Source organism: Haemaphysalis longicornis, unplaced genomic scaffold (assembly GCF_048455015.1).
Source record: "Haemaphysalis longicornis isolate Haplotype H1 unplaced genomic scaffold, Haemaphysalis longicornis Haplotype H1 scaffold_9, whole genome shotgun sequence".
Lineage (NCBI taxonomy): Eukaryota > Metazoa > Arthropoda > Arachnida > Ixodida > Ixodidae > Haemaphysalis > Haemaphysalis longicornis.
The window spans coordinates 29,841,336-29,863,827 of NW_027526460.1; the positions used below are offsets into that span (position 1 = coordinate 29,841,336).

Here is a 22,492-nt window from a genome sequence, read left to right on the forward strand (position 1 = left end):
CATACGGTAAACTCCCCGAGCACATCTGCGGGTTTACCCCCTGAATTTTTGCGGAAAGCCATGGGATAGCATCACGCGACCTCTCGCGCCACTGTGCGCTCCCCCCACGCCACATGTAGCGGCCGTGTGCGCGCCTTGCACATGCGCTAGGAGTTAGTAAAAACTGGAGGAAGCTCACACCAACGCATGGCATCTGACTTCTCCTCCGTCTCTGCCGCTGATCTCATCGCCTCCGTTGGAGGCGGCAGAGACGGGGGAGAAGTGAGATCGTCTAACACGAGGTTTGAGCTTCCTTTCATTCTATACAAAAGAGTTTCCACTCATGTAATTCACCAATCACCATTCATGGATCATGCATTGATTTAACGATAGCAAAGAATATCTCTTTGAAGTAATAACGGGTGTTGGTTAAGAGCATTTCACTTGTTTCTGGTTTCACTCTTTGTGGACCCACGTGTAAGAATTCAAGTGACGTCGCTTGGGTAATCGTTGTGGGTGTCGTTTACAGCTTCGCTTTCCAACCACCTTTACAGGGTGGATTGGCGCGCATTTTTTTTTTTTCGGTTGAAAAATGTCTTTCGTGGCTGTAATGGGGTTGAGCGAGTTGCCCAAGGCTACTTCTTTCAAACTGAGAAAGCTGCATTATGTCTTCATTGCCCCTTTAAAAGCGCGAAAACAAATCAACCGCACTATAAATTCTGTCGATAACTATGCGACGTGGTTTGTGCTTCTAAACAGTAGGTAGTGGGTTCTATTCTCGGTGTGTTTTTTTTTCTGTGGGGAGGCGAAACGCAAAAAATGTGAGTGCAGATGAAGTTTCCTGGCACGTTAAAAGGTCCCGGCAACATTTGTGAGCAGTAATTGATTATTAGTGCGTATATGCGTTATCATACAAAATTTAACGGAAGGCTTAGCTTCAGACTCACGTCACCACACATCGCACCACGGTAGACGGGACTTTGTGAACCTCACTTACTCCATCAATCAAAACAACCTTCCCCCTTAGCAACACTGACGAATTTTTGCGTTAAAATTCTCTTACGAAACTTTATTTTGCTCTACATTCCACCCCATCGTGTCCTGCAACATAAAGTTGTCTTCACCTCACCATGAATGTTATCTGCAGTGAAGCAGCCTTAAGAGGCCCCAGCGTAATTGTTCACGGCGTGGACGAAACCAGACATGACGTGCCCCACTGAATGATTCTATGGATTATTACAACACAACCCCATCTTTTAGCAACACTCATAAGTTTTTATTTCGAAATTCTGTTATGGTACTCGCTCATAGTTTAGTACATTCAATCGCAGCATGTCTCCCGTTACGAATTTTGCTTCCAATTCGTAGTGAAGTATGCTTTGAAGTATGCTTTACAAGCGTTAGCGCTATTGTTACCAGCACCGACTTGACGACGCCAGACCGCCTACCCACTCTTACAATAAATATGTAGTTTTCTTGTTTGCAGTATCGTCGCCCCCCTGGTCGTAAATCTTACAAATCCCTCAAGTCACGCTAAACTTCCTCATTGCCCCACTAAAGAAACTGGGATATATACAAAGCTAAGATTGCCGATAATTGCTTTAGTTAACTTTAAGATCTGTAGCCGCCGAATTAACGCCGACCGGCAGCCGCCTCCAGATCAAGGCTACATTCGTACTCGACATATCCGCGCGTTCAAAATACGCGACCGCAATCACACGTCTCGACATAATGAAACTCTCGTTCTGTGCTATCGTGAAATCGATGAAACGATCGAACTCCAATCCCGCAACCCGGCATCTGAAGAGCACTCTAATACCCTCCACGAAAAGTGACTTTCCCCATTTCGCCACTATTTCGTCGGTTATCCGTGCCCATGTTCACACGTCTACGTACGCAGCCTCGGTTCGCCTTCCTCCGCACTCGGAGACTCGCCGCCGAAACACGTGGCCCGACGAAATCCATCGAACAGAATTCTTGGATCAGTGCGGTGGTATTTCGCACGAGCGAAAGAAAGCGGGGGGTGAGATTAGCGACGCTCGGATAAGCGTTCGCGCCGCGGATCGCGCGCGCACGGTGGCTCGTCGGCCCAGATTTGCCGGTCAGCCGGATCGGGGTCATGAAACCCTCGGCGGCAAGACATGGAGGGAGAGGGGGAAAGAGAGAGTAGACAGCGCGGCGGCTAGCAGCGCGGCGTCGCTCTAAAATTAGACCTTTCTTCTCGGTTGCCGCCGTCGGTCCACGCTTCTCGATCGCCGTCTCCGCCGCCGCCGCCTGGAGCGACCGAACACTACAGCCGTCGCGGGCCGTCGCCTCGACAAGAACCCCGTCCGGCGCCAGGGGGGCGAACACCCCCGCGACAAGCCACCGGGTCCACCCGCACGGTACGTGCTCGTCGCGATATGGCCTGATGCGCTAGCTTTATTCCCCGTTCTAACGCCAACATACCTGAACGTGACATGTGGTCTCATCCCGAAACTACAGCGTGAATGTGTGTTCCTACGATAGATCCTTCTTTGACCACGAGGTAGGCTTAGATAACAGTGTCGTATACACCCCTGCCTCGAAAGCGGTTCTTACGTGATTCTTAATTTCCGCAATTAGCTTCGCTCTGGGCGCGATGACAAGCCCTTACGTAACGCTGAAACCGGTGGCAAGTTCGACGTCCAGCAGAAAGGCCACTTCCACCTACACAGCAGTCTTAGCGAAATCATCGACGCAAACGAAACAGCTCGTTTCCCGTTTTCGTTTCGTCCCCTGTCGTTCACTTAGTCGGTTGCTCTTTCTAAACTATTCAAAACACAGAGAGGCGCGCCGTAGTGCAAAGCCTTGCTCAAAGGTAATCTGCAGCCCACCCTACACACAGCCAGCTGCTAGCGCGATATTCCGGGCCGATCCTGCGTTCGATGCCGCCAGAACCGCCACTGCAGTATCAGTATTTCGTTTTCAGCTATCCAAAATGGCTACAGGTGTAGACGCAGACGTTCAAACCTCGCGCCCTTCATGTGCGAAGCGAGCGCCCTGGCGCTGAGCTACACAACCGCAACCGAAGGTGCTGAAAGGAAGCTCAGGATGTTTCATCGGGCAGTAAGATTGCGCGTACGCTGGTATGAAACGACAAGCCTGGCAAGTTTCGTTGCACAAATGCCCATGCACATCTGCTTAATCAACATTTAAAGGCGATTAAACCTTAGCTTCCTGTACTGATTAAAAGGTCATCGTAATTTAATATCTACCACGGTTCGGTCATAATAACGACGTCGCGGCGTCGGCACTATATTTCTTCGCCTATTGCAGGAAAAATGTGACCTGGTTTTTATTTTGTCGTGTGTGACTAACGCTGAAAGTTTGGCGTGAAAAACACCTCAAGACCCCTCGCTCCATCGCCTCCAGGAGGGAGGCATCAGCAGCCGCTTTACGGCGGCTAGCCGACACAGTTTTGGACTGCTCAACGCCACGGCTGCGTTCGAAGCAAGGCCGAGTTCACTGACCCCCATTTCTCGTGCTACCCTATAATAATCGCACCGTTCCGCCAAAAGCGAAACCGAAACCGCGCGAGCTCTCCTAAGGCGGCGTGCAAGCGGCTGGTTTTTCCTCGAACTTTCCAATTTAGGGTTTTGTAAAATCTGCCTCCGAAACGCCGGGCCTATTAGGTGCGTCGGAGTGGAGGGCCACAGACGGATTTCGCTACCTGCCATTCTCTTACGTTCGCAGCGACCTTGTGCATGCGCGTCTTTTAATGCGAAAGCATTTTGTGCTCCATGAGACGAAAAACCCAGGGTTGTGAGCAGTACGTTTCCCAAAAATTTCACTGCCAGAAAAAGCGTACCACAACGGGGAATCGAATCCAGGGTTCGCGGTGAAAGGCAGGTGACTTAACCCCTACCCTAAGCTACACGAAACACGGCTTTATAATGCTTTACACGAAAGCATTATGGATACCTCCCTGCACCGTTACGTCTGTGTCGTGCTAGATCCATGAAGCTACCGTAATACAAATTCATGGCTTCTAAGCTTCAAGTTTCAGACGGTCTTTGGACTGGCCACATACCCACTCAAAGGGAATGGCCAGTAAATATGACAGCAGTCGTCAGAGGCTCAAATCAAATCTATCAATTCAAAATGCCATAATACTTTCGCGCTGAGAGCCCGTAAGCAGATTTAAGTGTCGCAAGTAATTTTAGGGTCGAAGCCAGTTAGGGGCTCAAACTGTCGGCGTCTCATGTTGTCGTCCTCGTAACCGTCGCATCATGTAGTCACGGTAGTAAAACACCGGTACACTCGTTTACGCCTCGCGCTTGAACGCTTCGTAAAGCGTACTAAAAAAACACGCGGACACTCGTTTACGCCTAGAGCTGGAACATTTCGTCCTTCAAAGACACGAGACTTATAGCAAAGCTGTATACCTCTACCTCCCAACGGTATCATCTCCGTTGGCAAAAACGCCAAGGCGCCAAGAATACACTTATACACTGCATGATTCGCCCCTCCCCAGGTTTCACGTTAGTGTAGATGGCCCGGGAATTTTTATTATCATTTTTTCCCAAACACAATCGTCGCTGAGGGGAACCAAGTTCGCGACTTCGCACTCGGAAGCGGAACGAAATTTGAACCAGGGCGTCGGGTTTTGCAAACGCTCCGCGACCACACATTGCCGTGCTGTTTACATCGTACTAAGCGCCAACCTTCGCGTTCTGAGCATGAAACATGGTGTAAGTATACACAGCAGGCGCACTTTTCAAGCGCTGTATGTCTAATGCGTTCAGGTAACATCCGAGACGCCGTAACATGCGTTGAAATCACAGAGAACAACTGCTTTAGCGCGTGGCAAGTGTCGAAATGCAGCTGGTTCGTCGCGAAGAGTCAAACTTCGACCTCAAAGCGCGTCGTCTCATGGCACCCTTATTGATACTACTGCCACCTTATTGACACTTTGTTTACCCTATATATTGTGTGGGTGCTACTGGGTAAGATGGTGGTGGTGGTTGTTCTTACCCAGTGCATTCCATGGGCACTCATTGGATGTCTCACGCGAGATCGCCAAGACTATTACTGTGAGGCTAAAATCGGCGCTAAGTGACCGAAACCTTTGTTCTTTATGCTGTTGATTGATTGATTATAGGGTATAACGCACCGACACCCCGCAGACTATGATGCACGCCGAAGTGGAGGGCTCCAGATTAATGCTGACCACCTGGGGATCTTTAACGTGCGCCGAAATCTCGTACACACGGGCGTTTTTGCTTTTCGCCTCCATCAGAAAAGCGGCCGCCGCGGTCGGGAATCGAACCCGCGTCCTCGTGCTCAGCAGCACAACGCCTTAGCCACTGAGCCACCGCGGGGGTTTATTTATGCTGTTGACAACTATTTTATTAGGATGGGTACTGCAAAATTACTATAGCTCTTATTGCCTCAATGTTGTTGTTGTTGTTGTTTGCCTCATTGCAGACGCAGCCGTTTTCATCTAGTTATGCTATTGTTCTTTCGGGTAGTCTAGTAAATAGAGATCTGCTTCCACCCCTCCCCCCGATCGAAAAATATAAAAATCTTTCTCGTTCTCTCAAAGCACATGGGTACAAGTACCATTCTATCTTTTGTGTTGAATATGCCTGCTAGCGCTTGTATTATTCCCCCGCGTTTGCTCTAACAATTTGCAACGCCAAAGGTGAAAGTAATATGCCTTGCTGTGCCAATTTCCGAACAGAGCCCAGTTTTACACGTCTGCACACTACTGTCGCACTCTGCAGTTGTTCAAGCGAAGGGAGCGACAACAAACTTGTATACCTAAAGAAAGTAGGCCCTCTTTCTTGATATTTACCTAAAGGTCATGACCTCGTACACTGGATATATGTAACGTCGCCGTTAAGCGCAAGACAAACTCGCTTCTCGGGTGTACATTGCAACGTTGCGTATACTATATGCAGGACGGACCGGTTTCGCTGCACCTTGTCGTACACACGCTCGCACGCTCGAGCATAACCGTATATTTAGGCCACGAGCCGCACTTTACTGCCGTGGCGCACGTCTAGAACCAGCCGCAACTGTACGCGCGATGACGGAGACTTAACAGCAGCGCAAAGGTATACGGTCCCACAGGTCCTGACAGGGTCGAACTACACAAACTCCGTATACTAATGACGGTAAGGCCGTAGTGAAGAACTGGCTAGAAGAAGGTGGCGCTCAGGATCAGCTTTTAGTTCTGGGCCTCTCAGGCACTTCTCCAGCTTAGTGGAAAACGTTTACGTACAATCAGAATAATCGAATATTATCGGCACAAAGATAAAGACGACGTAAGGTTTCTGTACTAAATGTAGAGGAAACTCTCGCTCCAAAATAAACAAGCGGACGGCGAAGAAGCAATCTAAAAAGTTACATAAATTCTGATATTTCGTCGACTTACATCAACCATACGTTTCCCTGGTAGCATTGAATTAAAACGTCAACCCAGACAGCGTATTTTTTTTTACTTTTTTGCTTTTTTTAATTCATCGCACGAGGGCGCGGAATTAGATCACGGTCATTTCGACGGTTCATTATGAGCTTTTTTATGGTTGTTTACATCTTTGTTTATTTTTTGTTAATCGCATGAGAGCGCAGGAGCAGGCAGAACTTTGTGATTTTAGTCGTTACTTCATTTCCAGTTTTTTTCTGATTATTTTTGTAGTTTCCTGCAACTGATGATAGTTTTCAGATTTAGCTATCGACAACCAGATTGCTAAGCTCGGCCATCAATAGCCAGGTTGCATGACTTTTCGTTTCGTTTGGTTATACAGTTTTTTTTTTGTCGCTGTTTCCTCGTTACAATGATGATCTGCATTTACACTATTACACTGCAGTCGACAGAATTTGGGTCCTCTCCTCTTCTAGTACCCGTTTTTAATGCTATTATTGGGTATATTATCGTCCCAACTCCCCTAAATCACTCGCTTAACACTATTATAACCATCAAATGTCGTAACTTCACCGATCACATATTTTTGTGCAGATACAAGGCGTTGCGCTGTTCACGTTGGGGTCCTGGGTGAAGAATGTTCCGCCATTAAAACAGGCGTGCGCAGGTAACATTCGGCGAACTGAACACTACGGCGTTTTGTCGGTAGCTACAATTCAGTGCCGCCCATTTCAAAAATGTGCATTGAGTAAGGTCGCCTTCCGGTACTACTGGAGTATAAACGGGATCGAGAACGCTGCCAGAGAAAGCAGGACGATTGAGGCGATTACCGGACACGGTGCAATGCTTCGCTCTCGGACAAGACATCCGCGCTCGGCTTGAAACTGGCAACAGCAAATGGATACTTCGCCCTGAGGCATAAATAAATAAGGAAGCGAAGCAGTACGTATTCGGGTGTGCCGACAGAAAAACAAACAAAACCCGACAACCCATTTTCGAAGTTCCGCCAGGTGGTTTTTACATCTACTATGGAACTATGTTCGGCTAGCTAGCGACAAGATACAAAAGTGCGAACAGAGCCCTATTTTCTACGAAGAACGGAGAGATGCGCGCAACACAAGCGCTGTGCTGTGGGCATCTCTCTGTCATTCGTAGAAAAAAAAGAAATGTGTGCTGTGCAAACTTACGTTTTACTGCTTCAACTGTAGATGCGCTGAGCCATGACAACTATATCGAGTGCCACGAATTTACTGAACGCTGCAGATGCACCTATGGGGTCGCACGTTTTCCTAGCGATGCGTTCATTGCTTCGTCTTCTTCACTACGCCAAATAATACCACGCCCCAAATGACAACGTCACGCACGCCCTACGGAAAGCGAACAACGTGTACAGGGACACGCTATACAGGGTGCTGCGACGCGTATACGTCGTGTCACAGTCGGAACCGCCCTTTACCGGGAAGTTCGGGCGGGAAACTCTTCTCACGAGAATCAGAAAGAGGTGCGTGCACTCCCACAGCGGCCGCCATAACGGACGGCCACGGCTTGCGGCTACGGCTTCGCGGAAGGCGTCGCCCGAACACCGGCGGTCTCAAATCAGTCGTCGCGCGGCCACCGGCCCGCAACCCGCACGCAGCCTCTTCTGCGCATGCACCGTGCCGTCTCGCCAAAGCTTCACCCCGGCAAGCCTAACGCACGCCCACGGTTCTCGCGCTCACGCGACGACACGGGGCGGCACGCGCCGTTCCAGCAGTCAATACTCTTTCCGGCAGTACGGGCAACGTATTTCAGAAATTGCGCGCAGCAGCAGTCCGAGCTCAACGCGCGATAAAAGCACCGCCCGATCTAATTCAACAGCGGTTACACGTCAGAACAGTCAATCAGTCACACGACAGGTGTACACACTTTTCGATCCCCGTTATAAATGGGGCGTGCGGTGTTTGAAGGGTTGCGCCCATGTCACGTCCGCTTAGCAGACGACAGGTGCAGACGACAGGCGCAGACGACTGAAGCGGAACTGTGACGGCGAGGCGTTTAACGCATTCGCGCCGCTGATTGGATCACCCGCCGCCGAAGACGCGTTCCGGAATGGCTTCAGATCTCCGGTCTGACAGCGTCGGCATGCAGACTCTTTTCGATCTCGCCGATGTGTCGCAACGCCCCCCGCTCTTCGTGCTGTTCAGTAACTGAAAGGCGCAAAGCGGCATGCTCCATGCGTGCTTGCCAATAGAAAAAAAAGGACGAAGCACACACCCGCGATAAATTTACACGCCACCATACAGCCACACCCGTTGATAAAACTAGGAAGGAAGCAGAAACATTTAGAACAACGTTCTCGACAACTACGAGATCAAAATTTTATGCATCGTTCGAAGCAGAACGATCGAATCTGGCACATCAACAATATATGAGCTCTGGTACACGACATCTGGTTCGCAAAGGAGGGGCAAAGAAATAAAGTAAATCTGCCTTTTTTATACTTCAACAACCAGCACCTCGATTCAAAACAATTAAGTTTATTTATTGTCATCAGTTCAATTAAGGAGTTTCCATGAACATAGCACGCTGAAAGCAACAGGGGAGATAGAGTAATTCAAAGCATGCGCGCCATCTCTCGAAGATTCCTATCGGAGCTGACCACTTCGTGTTCAGCACTTCGTTAACTACGCCCAACCAGGTCGGTTAGCGCACGTCAGTTTCCAACACGCTGCACACAACTATTTTTACGAAGCAGCTGCAGACGGGCATCCGAGCTCGGTGCCGCTGTCCCTTTCCTCCGTTCGCGAAAGACGCAGCAGGAAAGGGCCGAAACAGAAACAGGCAAAATCTGCCGCGCGAAAAGTCTGGAGCCCGGAAAAAAAAGCAGGTCTTAAACATTCCGGACCAGCCCGCTTCGCCGGTTGCGCTTCTGGGGTGAACAGCAGCAGACTTCTCACGGCGCCGAACAAGAGAGTGCTCTGCATATCTTTTGCAGCGAGTAGCCATACCTGCCTCAGCACTAAAACGAAACGATGCCCCTCTGCTTCCGCGGGTGCCTAACATCGCAAAAATTAAGTGCAGCGTTGCGGTACGAGTCGCGCCTACGACTTCTGTTGCTCATCGTACATGTATGCCAAGCTCTCTGTTCTTATATTTTTTTTAAACTTATGCCATCGCAGGGAGGGAAGGAGGGAGGGCAATGTTTACTCGAGACGCCAAAGCGAACAAGCCGGTATACATACACCATATGATAATTTGCACAGATGAGGAGGAAGTGGCGGCGCGTCCGCTAGCGATGATGATAACGTACAGATGAGGAGGAAGCACTGCAAACCAGGGGGTAGCCAGGGGGTGGGAGTTGTTTCGGTCTCAGAACACCCCCCAAAATGTGTGCATTCAGAAAACTAAGATATTGCTTGGGCGTCCGGTGCAGACCCCCCCCTCTCCCCCCCTCCACCCCCCCCCCCTCCCACACACACACACACATAAATATATTTCTGGCTACGCCACTGCTGCAAAAGTCCAGAGTTCCTACACCATGAGCGGTTACGCTAACCGTAACAGGGGAATGACCAAGGGAGCTCAGAATATATATATCCTACCTGATGCATAGGTAGCCGCAAGCTTAAACTGCAGTTGCTAACATACGTCAGTGCACAAAAGGGCTCCTGGGCACGGAACAAGATAAAGAGCGAGCACTGGTAGATGACACTCAACCCTCCAGACCTGCAGCATTTGGAGCATTTTGTCGGAGATACGAAGTGTCATGGTTAAGCACGTTTCCAGGATATTTCTCATCCCTTTCTAAGTTTTTGTAGGAAGGCAGGACAGATATAAAATCCTAACATCTAAGCATTCTATCTAAGCGTTCCCGTCCAAGCATTCCGTTAGAATGTCTGGGAAACGTCAACAAAAAAAAAAGCTTGCACTCATCTCTGCAAACGCCAACAAAGGCGATTGATTTTCTTATTTTTATGGCTGAGTTGTTTACGATTCAGTCTGTCTGTGAGGATCACTAACAGAAAACACCGCCGTGGGAAGTGGAGAGAGGGAATGCTAGGCCAAGAAGTGTGTGGGAAAGTGGCGAGGAGGCAAGGAGCCGACGAGCAGGTGTGGCGAATGCCATAAAAAAAAGGGGGGGCGGGCCTGGGCCAGAGTCAATGCAACCTTCAGTCTACCAGAACTCACTTGAACCTTCGGCGAGACATTAAGATTCCCTTCATATTATGCTACAGTTCAACGTCCGTGCACGTATCCACACCGAAAATTAAATTATGCCCCAGAGTTTGTGCCGTACAGCAAACCGTCAAATCAGGGCTCATTTTCCCGCACAGCATACAAGAACATAATGCTATGCTTGTGATACCACCTAAACACCGATAACGGAAATACTTCCACCTTATAACATCACTGCAGAAAAAAACGATAGATACAGTGTTTTCTCGATTATCTAACCCCTTATTGTCAGGCTTATGTGAGCAAAACGCGGGACTCCTACGCCTATTCTCTAGTTGTTTTTTTCGTAGCATCAGCTGTTAGTGCTGGGTTTGCTGCATTCATGATGTATAGAAAAAGCATACATATACATGTATCGAGTAACACATACCCTGATTCCCGACCGCGGCGGCCGCTTTCCTGATGGCGGCGAAAAGCAAAAACGCCTGTGTGTACAAGATTTCGGCGCACGTTAAAGATCCCCAGGTGGTAAAAATTAATCCGAAACCCTCCATTACGGTGAGCCTCATTGCCTGCGTAGTGTCGGCGCATTAAACCTTACAATCAATCAATCAATCTACACATACTTTAAGAGGGGGGGGGGGGTGATCAAAGCTTGACAAAGAAGCAAATCAAATAAATAATTTGAATACATCAATAAAACAGTAATTAGTTCTACTCAACCGATATATTCTATCGATATTGGCTGCCGCTGCCACTGAAATTCCCAGCTCTTATGAGTGGACATCCTATAGGAGATATTGAGGGCAACTAATCCCACACATGACTTCAATCGATTGGTGTCAATCAACCAGCAATGCGCCATTCAATGCCTATCATTTTTAACATTTCAAGTTACGAACAATGGCTTCAGACAAAAATTACGTCCATACGAAACGAAGGTCTTAAAATCCATTTCCCAGAATTAAGTCCATGTCGCTACGGGCATACTTGCCGCGGTGTGGCATACAGGCTAATGCCAGAAAGCATTGAAAACTATTTGTGCTGATATGCGCAAAGTCGCAAGTACTGTTCCCGGCTGCCCAGGCTTTATCTCTGGTTGAGACACTCTACAGCACATGTTTATAGACTCCCTAGATTTAAGCCATTAACTTTGACTATAGCTAGTTAGTCGAGGAGACAGCAGAAATATTTCTTTGCAGCATTAATAAAGACCTATGCTTGCCTGAGGTCGGTTGTACACCGTAGGAATTGTTTATCAGTTTAGTGGGTCGACGTTTCGGTCACAGGCCGCGCAGTTACATACGTGTGCGTCCATCACCTGTCTTCGCATCCTGTGCTTTCCCCCCTTCCTTCCCCTTGGAATTATCTCTTCACGTATTTTATTTATACGTTCAGTGTCGATGTCGTAACCACATGCCCAAAGGAACGACATCAACGTTACAGCGATGAAAAGTTTCCGGTTATGTTGAAGTCGTTTGCGCTACCGCAACCGTCGGATCAGCGCTGTCACGCGGGCTTACAAGCTGCGCTTTGAATCGGCTTTCGACGGCTTTCTGAACCGATAAACGATTTCATTTTTCTCCCCTCCCCCATTCTTTCTGCCGGCGCGTGCAGGAGGTGGTTGCGTGCCCCGCGAGCGCTCTCCTCCCAAGCGGCCGTGGCGGTGGTCGCCGTACAGGGAGAGGGCGCGACCGCGTTCCCCGCATAAAGGAAGCGCCGGAGGCCCAGCGCCCGTAGCTGTTCCGCACCACGCGAGCAGGGAGCGCCAGCAGTGAGCGTGCAGTGTCGCCGCCGAAGTGAGGAGATGCGAGCGGCCGGACCAGCGATGGCGACCACGGCTCCCCAGCTGCTGTCCCTGTGGCTCGTGCTGTGGATGGCCGCCGGAGCGGAGGCGGTACTGCTCGGAATGCTGCTGCGGCGGAGCGCCCTGGGCGCCATGATACCCAAGCCGTAAGTAGCGAGTTCGTAGTGCACCGTCTTTTCTCGGTAATGCGCCCGACTCCTCCTTAGGGCCCGCTTGCAACGATCGGCCTTCTATAGACATTTCCGACGGGACCCATTTTATCGCTCGGCTGTCCTAGCGCCGCTTCAGTTGGCGCAGTCGACAAAATCATGTAACTGCGCATGCGCAGCAGAGTCCAGAGCAGGCCAAGGTGTCATCAAGTGCTGTATAATAAAAATCTCTATAGGCATCCGGGTATGCGCTCTTCGGTCCGCCGCCGCGCGCTGTATGTTAGTGACAAGACTGGCAATGCCAGTTACCACCACCACCACAGCGATATTTTTTTTGAAATGGCAGCGCTGTGGACATCACAGAAACGGACACACTTCGTCGTGAATACGGCGCCGTTTTCACGATAAAGTGAGTTTTTTGTGTCCGTCGTCTTCACGGCAAAGTGTACGTTTATTTTTTTTTTGTCCCTTTCCGTGAAAAAGCCCCAGCGAAACCTTTTTAGAAGAAGCTCCACCATCTAGCCCTACACCAAGCGTAACCGCAATCCTAAGCGCATCATTTTTATTTTTTAAACCCGCGGCTTTCAAAGAGTGGAGGCGTGCTTATATTCGAAATAAATTTGCGTTGAAAAGTTGTAAAGTCAAACTTTATCGCTGATAACGTTGAGGAAGGTACTAGACGCAGTAATGGTTAGAACCAAGTGAATGCGGAAAGTGTAGTTGCAAAGTTCATACCATTCTAGCTGTTCCTGCGACACCCACTGCGAAAGTTATCGACAACAGGAAGATGGGTAGCGTAGGGTTACATTAGAGAGCGCCCTTTTCTTCTTGCATTTGTGAGAGTACAGGCACGCATATCCCAGGACACTCCGCAAATGCCATTTTCAGCAGTAAAGGCAGCAGTTGCAGAAACGGAGAGCCGTATAACGGTGCCGGCGAGACAAGCTGCGTGCGCGATTCATTCCCCGCGAAATTTAGCTCATGGCCCGTGCCGCTCTACGAGTCCTGCGCGTATACGCTTGCCCGCAGAACCATCAAGATCTACCGAGACATGGACTCGGACCACGGATCCGGCCACCGGTCGGGCTTCAAGGTGGGCATCGACGCCACGTTCGGAGGAAACAACTCGCCCAAGGACCACCACCACCACAAGCACACCGAGTACGGCGAGCAGGACGAAGGCCTCGGGGTCAAGTACCAGCACCAACACGACGACTACAAGCTACAGCAGGGAGACTACGACCTGCACAGGTAAGTGCTGCCGATGCCTGACGGGGCTCCGTTGGTATCCCACACTCCAAGGCAATTCCGTGGTGGTTCAGCTTCCTCACAATGCACTCAAAGGACCAATCCGCGCCGCCAACACAAAAGAGAGAGAGAGAGAGAGAGAGATTCGGGGAATTTCGGGAGTATGCATAACATCTGACTCAAAAATGTGACATTCGCTGCGACACTGTGCAATGCGTGACGTCACAGTGCAGACCGAACCTTAGAGTCAGTCGTGCGCTCGACATCGTCATTGGCTGTACGGATTGCCCAATCAAAGGCATGGTGGTGAAGCTGCACCACAGGATTATCTTAGAGTGCACATATGCCTTCCTCGAGTGGTCCCGCTTTAACTGTGCAAACGTATCTAACCAAACAATGTGCAACGATGTGTTGCTATTAGCTACCGTACAAAGGAAAAAAAAATCCCCGGTCATCTCCACTAACGTGAAACCTGGGGTGGGGCGAAGCATGCAGTGTGTAAGTGTATTCTTGGCGCTTTGGTGTTTTTGTCAATGCTGATGAAACCGTTGGGACGTAGAGGTATACAGCTTTATGTAAAAGTCTCTTGTTTTTGAAGCACGAAGCTCTCTAGCGCGAGGCATAAACAAGTCTCCTGGTGTTTTTTTAGTACGCGTTACGAAGCGCTCCAGCGCGAGGCGTAAACGAGTGTCCCGGTGTTATAGTAGCGTGACTACATGAGACGACGGTTACGGCGACGACAGGAGACGCCAACAGCCGCAGCCCCTAAGGGGCTTCGCTCCTAATAGCTGCTAAAGACACGGTGTTTGAGGTACAGCCTAAAATGTTGTGCGCATCTACTATATACAGACGCACATATTCACCGGTCACCACATTCCAGTGTCTTTTTTTCTGCTTAGACTGCGACTCACGCACCCAGGCGCTCTCGAGGAAGCCATTTAGTTTTGCACTCATCTTCTTAAATAATCCACCTGTGATGGCACGAGCCATAGTAGCTTTTCTGTCTGCAGACGAGCTTTTGAGTTGTTATATAGCGTGCCATTTCGATTTACGTTCAACTCTATCCCGTTGTCCACCCTCTTAAAGTCGGCTTTCCATCGCAACGGATCTTCTTGCAGTGAAGCAATCTCCGCAGGCGAGAAAGGGACACTGACATGACATCTCATTTCCGGCTGCCTATGGGGCAGTTTAACTCGTGTAATTCGTAACACTGCTGTTTAACAGGAGTTCAGATCACCGGGGAGGACGGCGCGAGGGAAGCCTCACTTTCGAGCGCAGTTTTCGTTAACAAATGTACCTAAATCGGCCGCGAAAAGTCGAATCATGGCCTAGTTATTCTAGACTACAATGGGGTAAGCTAATTAGACAATGTTTAGAACTTACTTCAGCAGCATCGTTGTTCTGCGCGCGTGCGACGGAAGGCGCGAAACTCATAGCGAATCAATAAAAAGATTTCGCGCGGTGAAGCTACGTTAGGTCCATGACGCACGCCGCAGTGAGGGGCTCCGGATTAATAAACTTAGGTGGCCTGGGTATCTTTGACTTGCGCTGGAATCTCACCGGCGTTTCTGTTTTTCTCCTCTGTGAGAAAAACGGCCGCCGCGGTATAACACCAAAACTATGACATCGTACGCAACACGGCAACGCCATAGATACTCCCACTGTTGAGAAAGCTTGGTGGTCAGGAAAAAAACCAGGGCAGTAAATCCAGAATACGCGTAGTAACAAGAAGGACACCAAACATTACCCGTGCAATAATGGCCGTTTAGAAACCAGGAAATCACAAAATATCTCCGTTGTGGAACGTGATTAACGCCATTCGAATGTCCAATTGATAATCGACGGATTATATTCAGCTTTTCTGAGAGAATGATTTCGCAATAAGCACGTACTTTTTTCTAGGTGTACGCATACTTACAGTTCAACGCCACGAAAGTGTGGTGGCCAAGGCGTCGATAGCGACTGCATTTATAATTTTTATAAATATACATAAAAATGTAACACACGGGTCATAAAAAGACAAAGTTATAAGCTTAAAAAAATGACGTTATTTCTTTTTCGATAGCAGAAGAAAAGCACCAATTGCGTGGCATTTGCCACTGTGAGCGTTCCGGAGGCTAATACCTACAGTTCGAGCTCTATGTGCCAACGAGTAAAAAAGGAGGGCGTTTTGTGCTCCTCGCTGGTATTTTCCCAACGATGTTGTGTTCGGAAATTCAGCTGGCATTCTATTATGTTAGCTTGTGTTATACAGTGTGGCGTTTGGCAGCGGCGACGTGCAAAAGAAAAAAACGGGGGTGTCGATAATATTTATCCTTGTAATTTATTACTCCTTGAATTCAAAATAAACGCGTCCGTATTTTTTACCCATCAGCTGCTGTATTTAAAGCTCTATACCTTTAGAATGTTCCATACCATTACTATCGGCGTGGTTAGTAATTAGAATGCTAAAACCGGAAGATTTATAGAGCTCCTTACTAACACATTAACATATTTCCCACAATCATCAGCATAGCCAGTCACTAGCCGAAGCCGGAACAATTGCAGAGTTGAACATGTTCCAACGTTGGCACTCTCGTTCGCAGGTACCAAAAGAGCCCGTCCATCACCCTGGAGATTCGGGCTCCCGAGCCCCCCGAGCCCCCACCCACAGAGCCACCGCCAAAGAAAAACGGCTTTTCGCTTCGCCGCATCGTGAAGCGCCGACGCAAGACCGGACGGCGCAGCACGACACCACCTCCACTGCCACCTCCCCCGCCCCCACTACCGCCGCTATCCATGCTGCCTTCGTACCGGAAAGAGCTCATGTACCCGGAATACACGTTCGGCCCTTATAAAGGCCACACGCTCATGGGATTCACCTACGACGGCCAGGAGTTCAAGAGCTAGCCGCCGCCACCTCCCCCCTACCCATTTACGTGAATCCACACCAGTGTTCGTCGTCCGCGGCAACGTTGAAAGTTGCACAGATAGCACCCATCCCATTGAGCTGCAGAGTGTGGACAATCTAGCGATGTGACGGTGACTGCGCCGTTTCTGTCAAGCAGTGGTTCGAGTTGTCTGCGCCCTACCTCGCATAGAAGAGGGTAACCAGGAAAGAAAGCAAGCATCAAGGGAAACCGCCGCGGAAAGTGACCAGCTGTTGGTTGAGCGACCTGCTCGTGTCGGTGGGACAGCGAATGTCCGTGATGAAGAAAACCGGGGTGCACGTGAGCACAGGTTGACGGGACGCAGGGCGTTCACGTGGAACCGTGGGATCGAAGACGCAGCCCCGCCCGCCCAAGTGAGGGCCAAGCCAGCCGAACCATGTTCCGCTCCACCAGTGCCCAGCTCGAAGTACTGAACCTAATCACCTGGGCGTGCAACAAGGTTCCCTGGCTCATGTACCTATACGCTGAAGATACTCCGACACATATTCTGGTGGTGAATGATTGCCATCACCAAAACCGATCCCGATAGCCTGCTTTAAGCAATAGCGTCGAACCCTATTGTTGGCTATTCTGGCTCTCTAAGCATCATTTTGAAGTATCCATCATTTTCAAGTATATGAACATGTTCGCGTTCACGCCACATGATGCTAAATGATGGTGTAAATCGCAACTGTGCAATCATAGCGGGTGATTCTGCCGCTACAATTTAAGGCAATCCTGTGGATCAGCTTCACCGAAATTCACTCGAGTGACTAATCATGCAGCCAACAGCGAAATTTCGGCGAACTGACATGTTAATTGGGCCTACAATTTGAGTCAAACGTTCGGTCTGCGCTACGACGCAAGCATGATAATCCTCATTGTGCACTGCCTCAGCGCAGATCATCTTTTTTAGTGAAATTAGCTTTGTTAGCGGCATCGGTTGGTCACTCGCGTGCACTGAGGTGAAGCCGAACAAAGGGATTAAGTACGAGACCAAACAATCTAAGCTAAATCTAAATAACACCCTTTAAAGTCAAGGTAATAACGGCTAAGATTAGAAAATTAAAGAAACATGCTCATTCAGAGTATACTTCGCTAAATTTACTTTTCCTAACTTATTTAGTACAAGCTAAAGCTTGTTTTGAAATTACAAAATTGTGAGGAGCCATTGCTGAGCTTAGTTTATTTCTTTAAATTCCTAAATCTAGGAAACTATTCGGCGCGTGTTTTTACCAAAGTTTGCCGTCAAATAATGAGCCACGCGACCAACATTGCCAGCAGTCGACGCCTTAGGTTAAGCGCAGATACACTCTGGGGCAATGCCGAGGTTCAGCTTAACCGCAATGCAGTAGGCTAGCAATCCATGCTTCCTACAAAACAAGCTCACGAATGACAGCAACGTGCATATCATTTGACTCAAAAATGTGATCTGCCTTTTGGCACTGCCCAATGCAGAATGTCATACAAGCATGGCGTGATACCACAGCGCAGAATCAACTTTTCTTTGTTCGGCGTCGTGATTAGCCGAAATGTCATTGTTAGTTGCATACACTGATCACTCGAGTACGTTGGGGTAAAGCTGACCCACAGAATTGTTTTCGAGTGTAGGAGCCCGATTCATACGAAGGGGTTATAAGACTTTTCGGTTTCCAGGCTTGTTGCTATTAGACAATTTTTTATTAGGAAGCCAAAGCGAAGTTTACTAATGCATTTATTTGTGGTCGGCACCCAATCGCTCGTGCTATGTATTTTCTACCCGACCAGATGTAAAGCGTTTTTCAAGCGTTGACGCCACATAGGACCGAGTACTGTAGTCTTTTCCACTCGGAACTTGACAACACGTATCCAAAACACGAGGCTAATTTCGAGACCTTTTAAGGAATACACTAAACGCCTGAGTTCAATCCCATAGTAAGTGTTGGCTACTATCAGAAGGTAGAGTTTAATACACGAATCTCAAACATGTGTTTGTCGAGTTGGCGTCTCGCTTCAATAACTGCCGCATGTGGACTTCATCACAACGCTTCTGGGCGACAGATAAGCGTGACCAAATGTGCGAACTCGGCAAATTACGAGGTCCAGTATGAGTATATTCTAAACAGGGACGACACAGCGCAAACGCATGCCTTGCGCATCCCTGCGCAGATATTGCTTTTTGCTCCAATCGCATGCTTGGCCTCCTCATTTGCCGAATTTGCACATTTGGTCACGCTGTTCTGTCGCCCTGGAGCGGTGTGGTGAAGCCTACATGCGGCGATTTCTGACAGTTGTTCTTGTGAATTCGTAACACCATCGAGTGATATTAAGTCGTCCAAAAGAAGGCGTTGTTCCCTCAACTTTTCAGCCCGTACACACTTTGACAGACATAGCTGAGACGTCCGATATCCGCGGCATTGCTCATGCTATAATTCAGGAATATGCCTCAACAGGTTCACGTAGCCAGAAGCTACCAAGCCCAATAACAAGCTACAATCAGCTTTATGCTCCCAGTTTTACCACTTACCGAATCTCATTTTAATTAAATAGGCCAGTTTAAACACTATTTAGCGGCAAAGGAGAACACCTCTCGGTGCACCGGCGTCGATCTAAGGATTATGCGAGCTATTGTAACAATGCCTTCGTTAGACAGCTGCCTATCTTCATCACGTGAGAGTCACTAGATAAATAAGGCAAACGTGCAAGTTAAACAGCTTTTTCCGAAAAAAAAAATTATTTCTCAATAGAAATCCTCGTTGGTCTACCTAGCATCTTCAAGTTTTCTTATCTTCATAGAAATGGGCGTCTGAAGCAATCAGTATTCGCAGGGGAAATCTGCCAGGCCAGAAGGCCGACATCGTTTGCAATATCCGTAAATAAGCCAAAAACCGAGTCAACAGTAGTTTCCATATATATATATATATATATATATATATATATATATATATATATATATATATATATATATATATATATATATTTTCTATCGCGCTTTTCTGTCCGGGCAGAGAACCGGTTAACAGAAGCGAAGCGTTGCCCCTTACATAAGTGGTTGCGTGGCGGCGCACCTTCTGCGACTGTATTTATCTCACGCGCCCCAATTTTGTAACATGCCCAGCTGTGGAACGGCCGGGGCCTGCCGGAAGCGCCCATATATATACCTGTTTCCAAACGGCGTCGTGGGCGCCCGAAGCGGAAGTCGACGGACAAGGTTGCAACTGATAAGGCGAATAAAGCTTCGGCAGCTGGCCACTTCTAAATGCGTCGTTATGCAATCCTCTCGGCGAAACGTGCACGCCACGACAACGCTCGTTGCGGGGCGTGCAGGGAGCTGAATGAAGCACCGCGGCCTTCCGATAGGTAAGTACGGAGAAATAACCGTGGGGAGCTGGCGCCAACAAAGCCAAGACAAGCGAAGTCAAGCATCAAGCTTCTATAATTCACTGTAACCATGGCGGAAAAGTGTAACGCAGCCGGAGAACGCGGAAACGGAAGCAAGTGAAATAGCCCTCATGCACGCACCCTCGCGTATTCAAAAAGGCAATTTCATCCATTTGCGTACACAAAGCGGAGAGAGAGAGGAGGTGTGACATATACAAAGGAGGAGTTCATAACTGTGTCGTTGGATATAACGGGCAGCTCGGTCTCAATAGCTCCGTTCGAACTGGACTGCTGATTTTTGAAGAGAAAGTACCGAAACACCGACGGCATTTGCGAATAACATTGAGTGATATGCTGGATGCCCTTCTATTCCGTGCTCCCCAACGTGTATCTTGTTCTGTCGATGAATCTTCAGTGGTCGAGCTGATTCGTAATGACGCGTCCGTTCACAGACAATAAAACTAGGTTCTACGGACAGAGTACTTTTGATTCATAAACGACCAGTGTAGAAGTGGATGTCCATGCCTTCAATCTTTCGTGGGAAACTGGTCGTCTAGAGCCAAGGTGGAAACACGCTCGCCTTGTCCCAGTCCTAAAGCCAGGTAAAGTTCCAACCGCCATCGAGTCTTACCGACCCATAGCGCTCCTGAGTTGTGTCGGGAAACTGATGGAAAAGATGGTGCTGCTCCGCTTGGACTGGGATTTGACCATCCGAAATATATACCCGGCACAGATGTCTGGTTTCCGCAAGGGTCGTAGCAGCCTCGACAACGTCATCGCCCTTGTAAATAGCATAAGAGAAGCAAAGTGTCGGCGGAACATTGCTGTTGCCGTGTTCCTCGACATCAAGTCAGCGTATGACTGCGTCGAGCATGAAGCCATCCGCTCTGCGCTGAAGTCTTTAGGCATTAGGGGCCGCATGTACGCATGGCTATCGGACTACCTCTCCGATAGGTATGTGTACATGTCTACCGACATGGGCGACTCATCGCTACATCAGGGGACCCGAGGTGTTCCCCAGGGTGGGGTGCTGAGCCCTACACTCTTCAACATTGCCATAGTTGGCCTGGAGAAATGCGTGCCAAAGTCGGTAGAAATCTCCCTGTACGCCGACGACATCTGCATATGGAGTTCTGGCCGCAATAGGCGAGTGTTACGGTCAAGACTGCAGCGGGCAATTGACTCTATTGCGGCATTTCTGGCAACTAGAGGATTAGTGATTTCAGGGAATAAGTGTGCTGCGATGGCCTTCACAAAGCGTGACCTTACGCGCTACGGCCTCACTGTTGGAGGGATCGCAATTCCATACGTCCGGACCCACAAGTTCTTGGGAGTGACATTTGATAGTAATCTCACCTGGTCGCCTCATGTTCGCCACCTCAAGGACAAGATTACTTCGTTCGCCCGCATATTCCGCATGCTCTCCACCAACACTGGCGGTTGTTCAGTCAATTCTCTTCTACGAACTCAACGTAAATTTTTTACACGCGTGAGTTCACCTTATGGAGACATAACCGAATTCTGGATGGTGCACGTACTTGTGTAGAGTTTAAAAAATGAACCAGGTTCCTCTAACTATAAATGGTGACCAGAAAACTCCGGCGCCATTACGCAAAGTTCAATTCCGTCGCCCGCGTGCTGCTTGGTTGTGGCTGTAGTCTCCCCACTTTTATAAGAATTAACAGATGCGCTGTTGCGTACAAATCAAGCCAGTAGCATCACTGAGTTTTATACTAGGAATCAACACAGACATTTGAGACTGCTCACGTGTGGGAATTCGGACTGAAAGGATTTCGCTAGTACCGATGGAGTAGGCGCTGTAGGAACCAATTACACACACCCATACGCGTGGTGCAAGAAGGCGTCAAGAAGGCATTGCAAGAAGGTAATGAGAAGGCGGAAGATAGCCCGCTCTCTTCCCAGAATTAGTACTCTCAGTGGCTGGCTCTCTTCACCTGGACGTGCCGACACTCGCTCAAGTCACAGGGTGTGACGTCAGCGCCACACGCGCTGGGCTTTTTTTCTAGCCGCAGGCAGAGCGCTGATGCAGCTGATGGTGACGCACTCGGCTGCCCCCTGATCATCTGAGGATGGCGCCAAATGTGCCCTATGCCTTTACTCAGTCGGACCTATCCTGTCATTGTTTAAAGCGCAATGCTAAGGCCTTGCAAGTTGTCAAGCGTAGCGTTCTTTGCCGAGTACCCCCAGAGCCCCAACAGTGCAATGCCCGGTATTTTCAAAACGTCGCAGGCCTTGCACCCTGTGAAGAGGGAGGTCCACCGAAGCTGGCGCTGTGGTGGAATCAGCTACGTTGAGGTTTAGCTGTATTGGATATTTGTAATGTTGAGTTATGAGGACAATGGAGCGATCGCTACGTCACCAGGGGTGGAAGCGCGCTTGAGACTTTCGTAGCAGCTCAGGGAGCAGGAATAATAATGTTTTGGGGCAGCTTTGGAGCATCAAAAGGAAAGTTTTTGAGCAGTGCAAGTCTGTT

The 22,492-nt window shown here is 49.0% G+C and overlaps 2 protein-coding genes across 2 annotated transcripts in view; one reads left to right on the plus strand and one right to left on the minus strand.

Moving 5' to 3' along the window:
- Positions 1-22,492, minus strand: part of LOC144153722 (rho GTPase-activating protein 18-like) — a gene marked incomplete in the record, with an annotated part of 196,060 nt that overhangs the window by 71,946 nt on the left and 101,622 nt on the right.
- LOC144152198 (uncharacterized) lies at positions 1,963-19,520 on the plus strand. The gene is made up of 4 exons (XM_077683426.1): positions 1,963-2,363; positions 12,143-12,478; positions 13,511-13,732; positions 16,315-19,520. The coding sequence occupies exons 2-4, from the start codon at positions 12,333-12,335 to the stop codon at positions 16,616-16,618; spliced, it is 672 nt and encodes a 223-aa protein (XP_077539552.1). The 5' UTR covers positions 1,963-2,363; positions 12,143-12,332; the 3' UTR covers positions 16,619-19,520.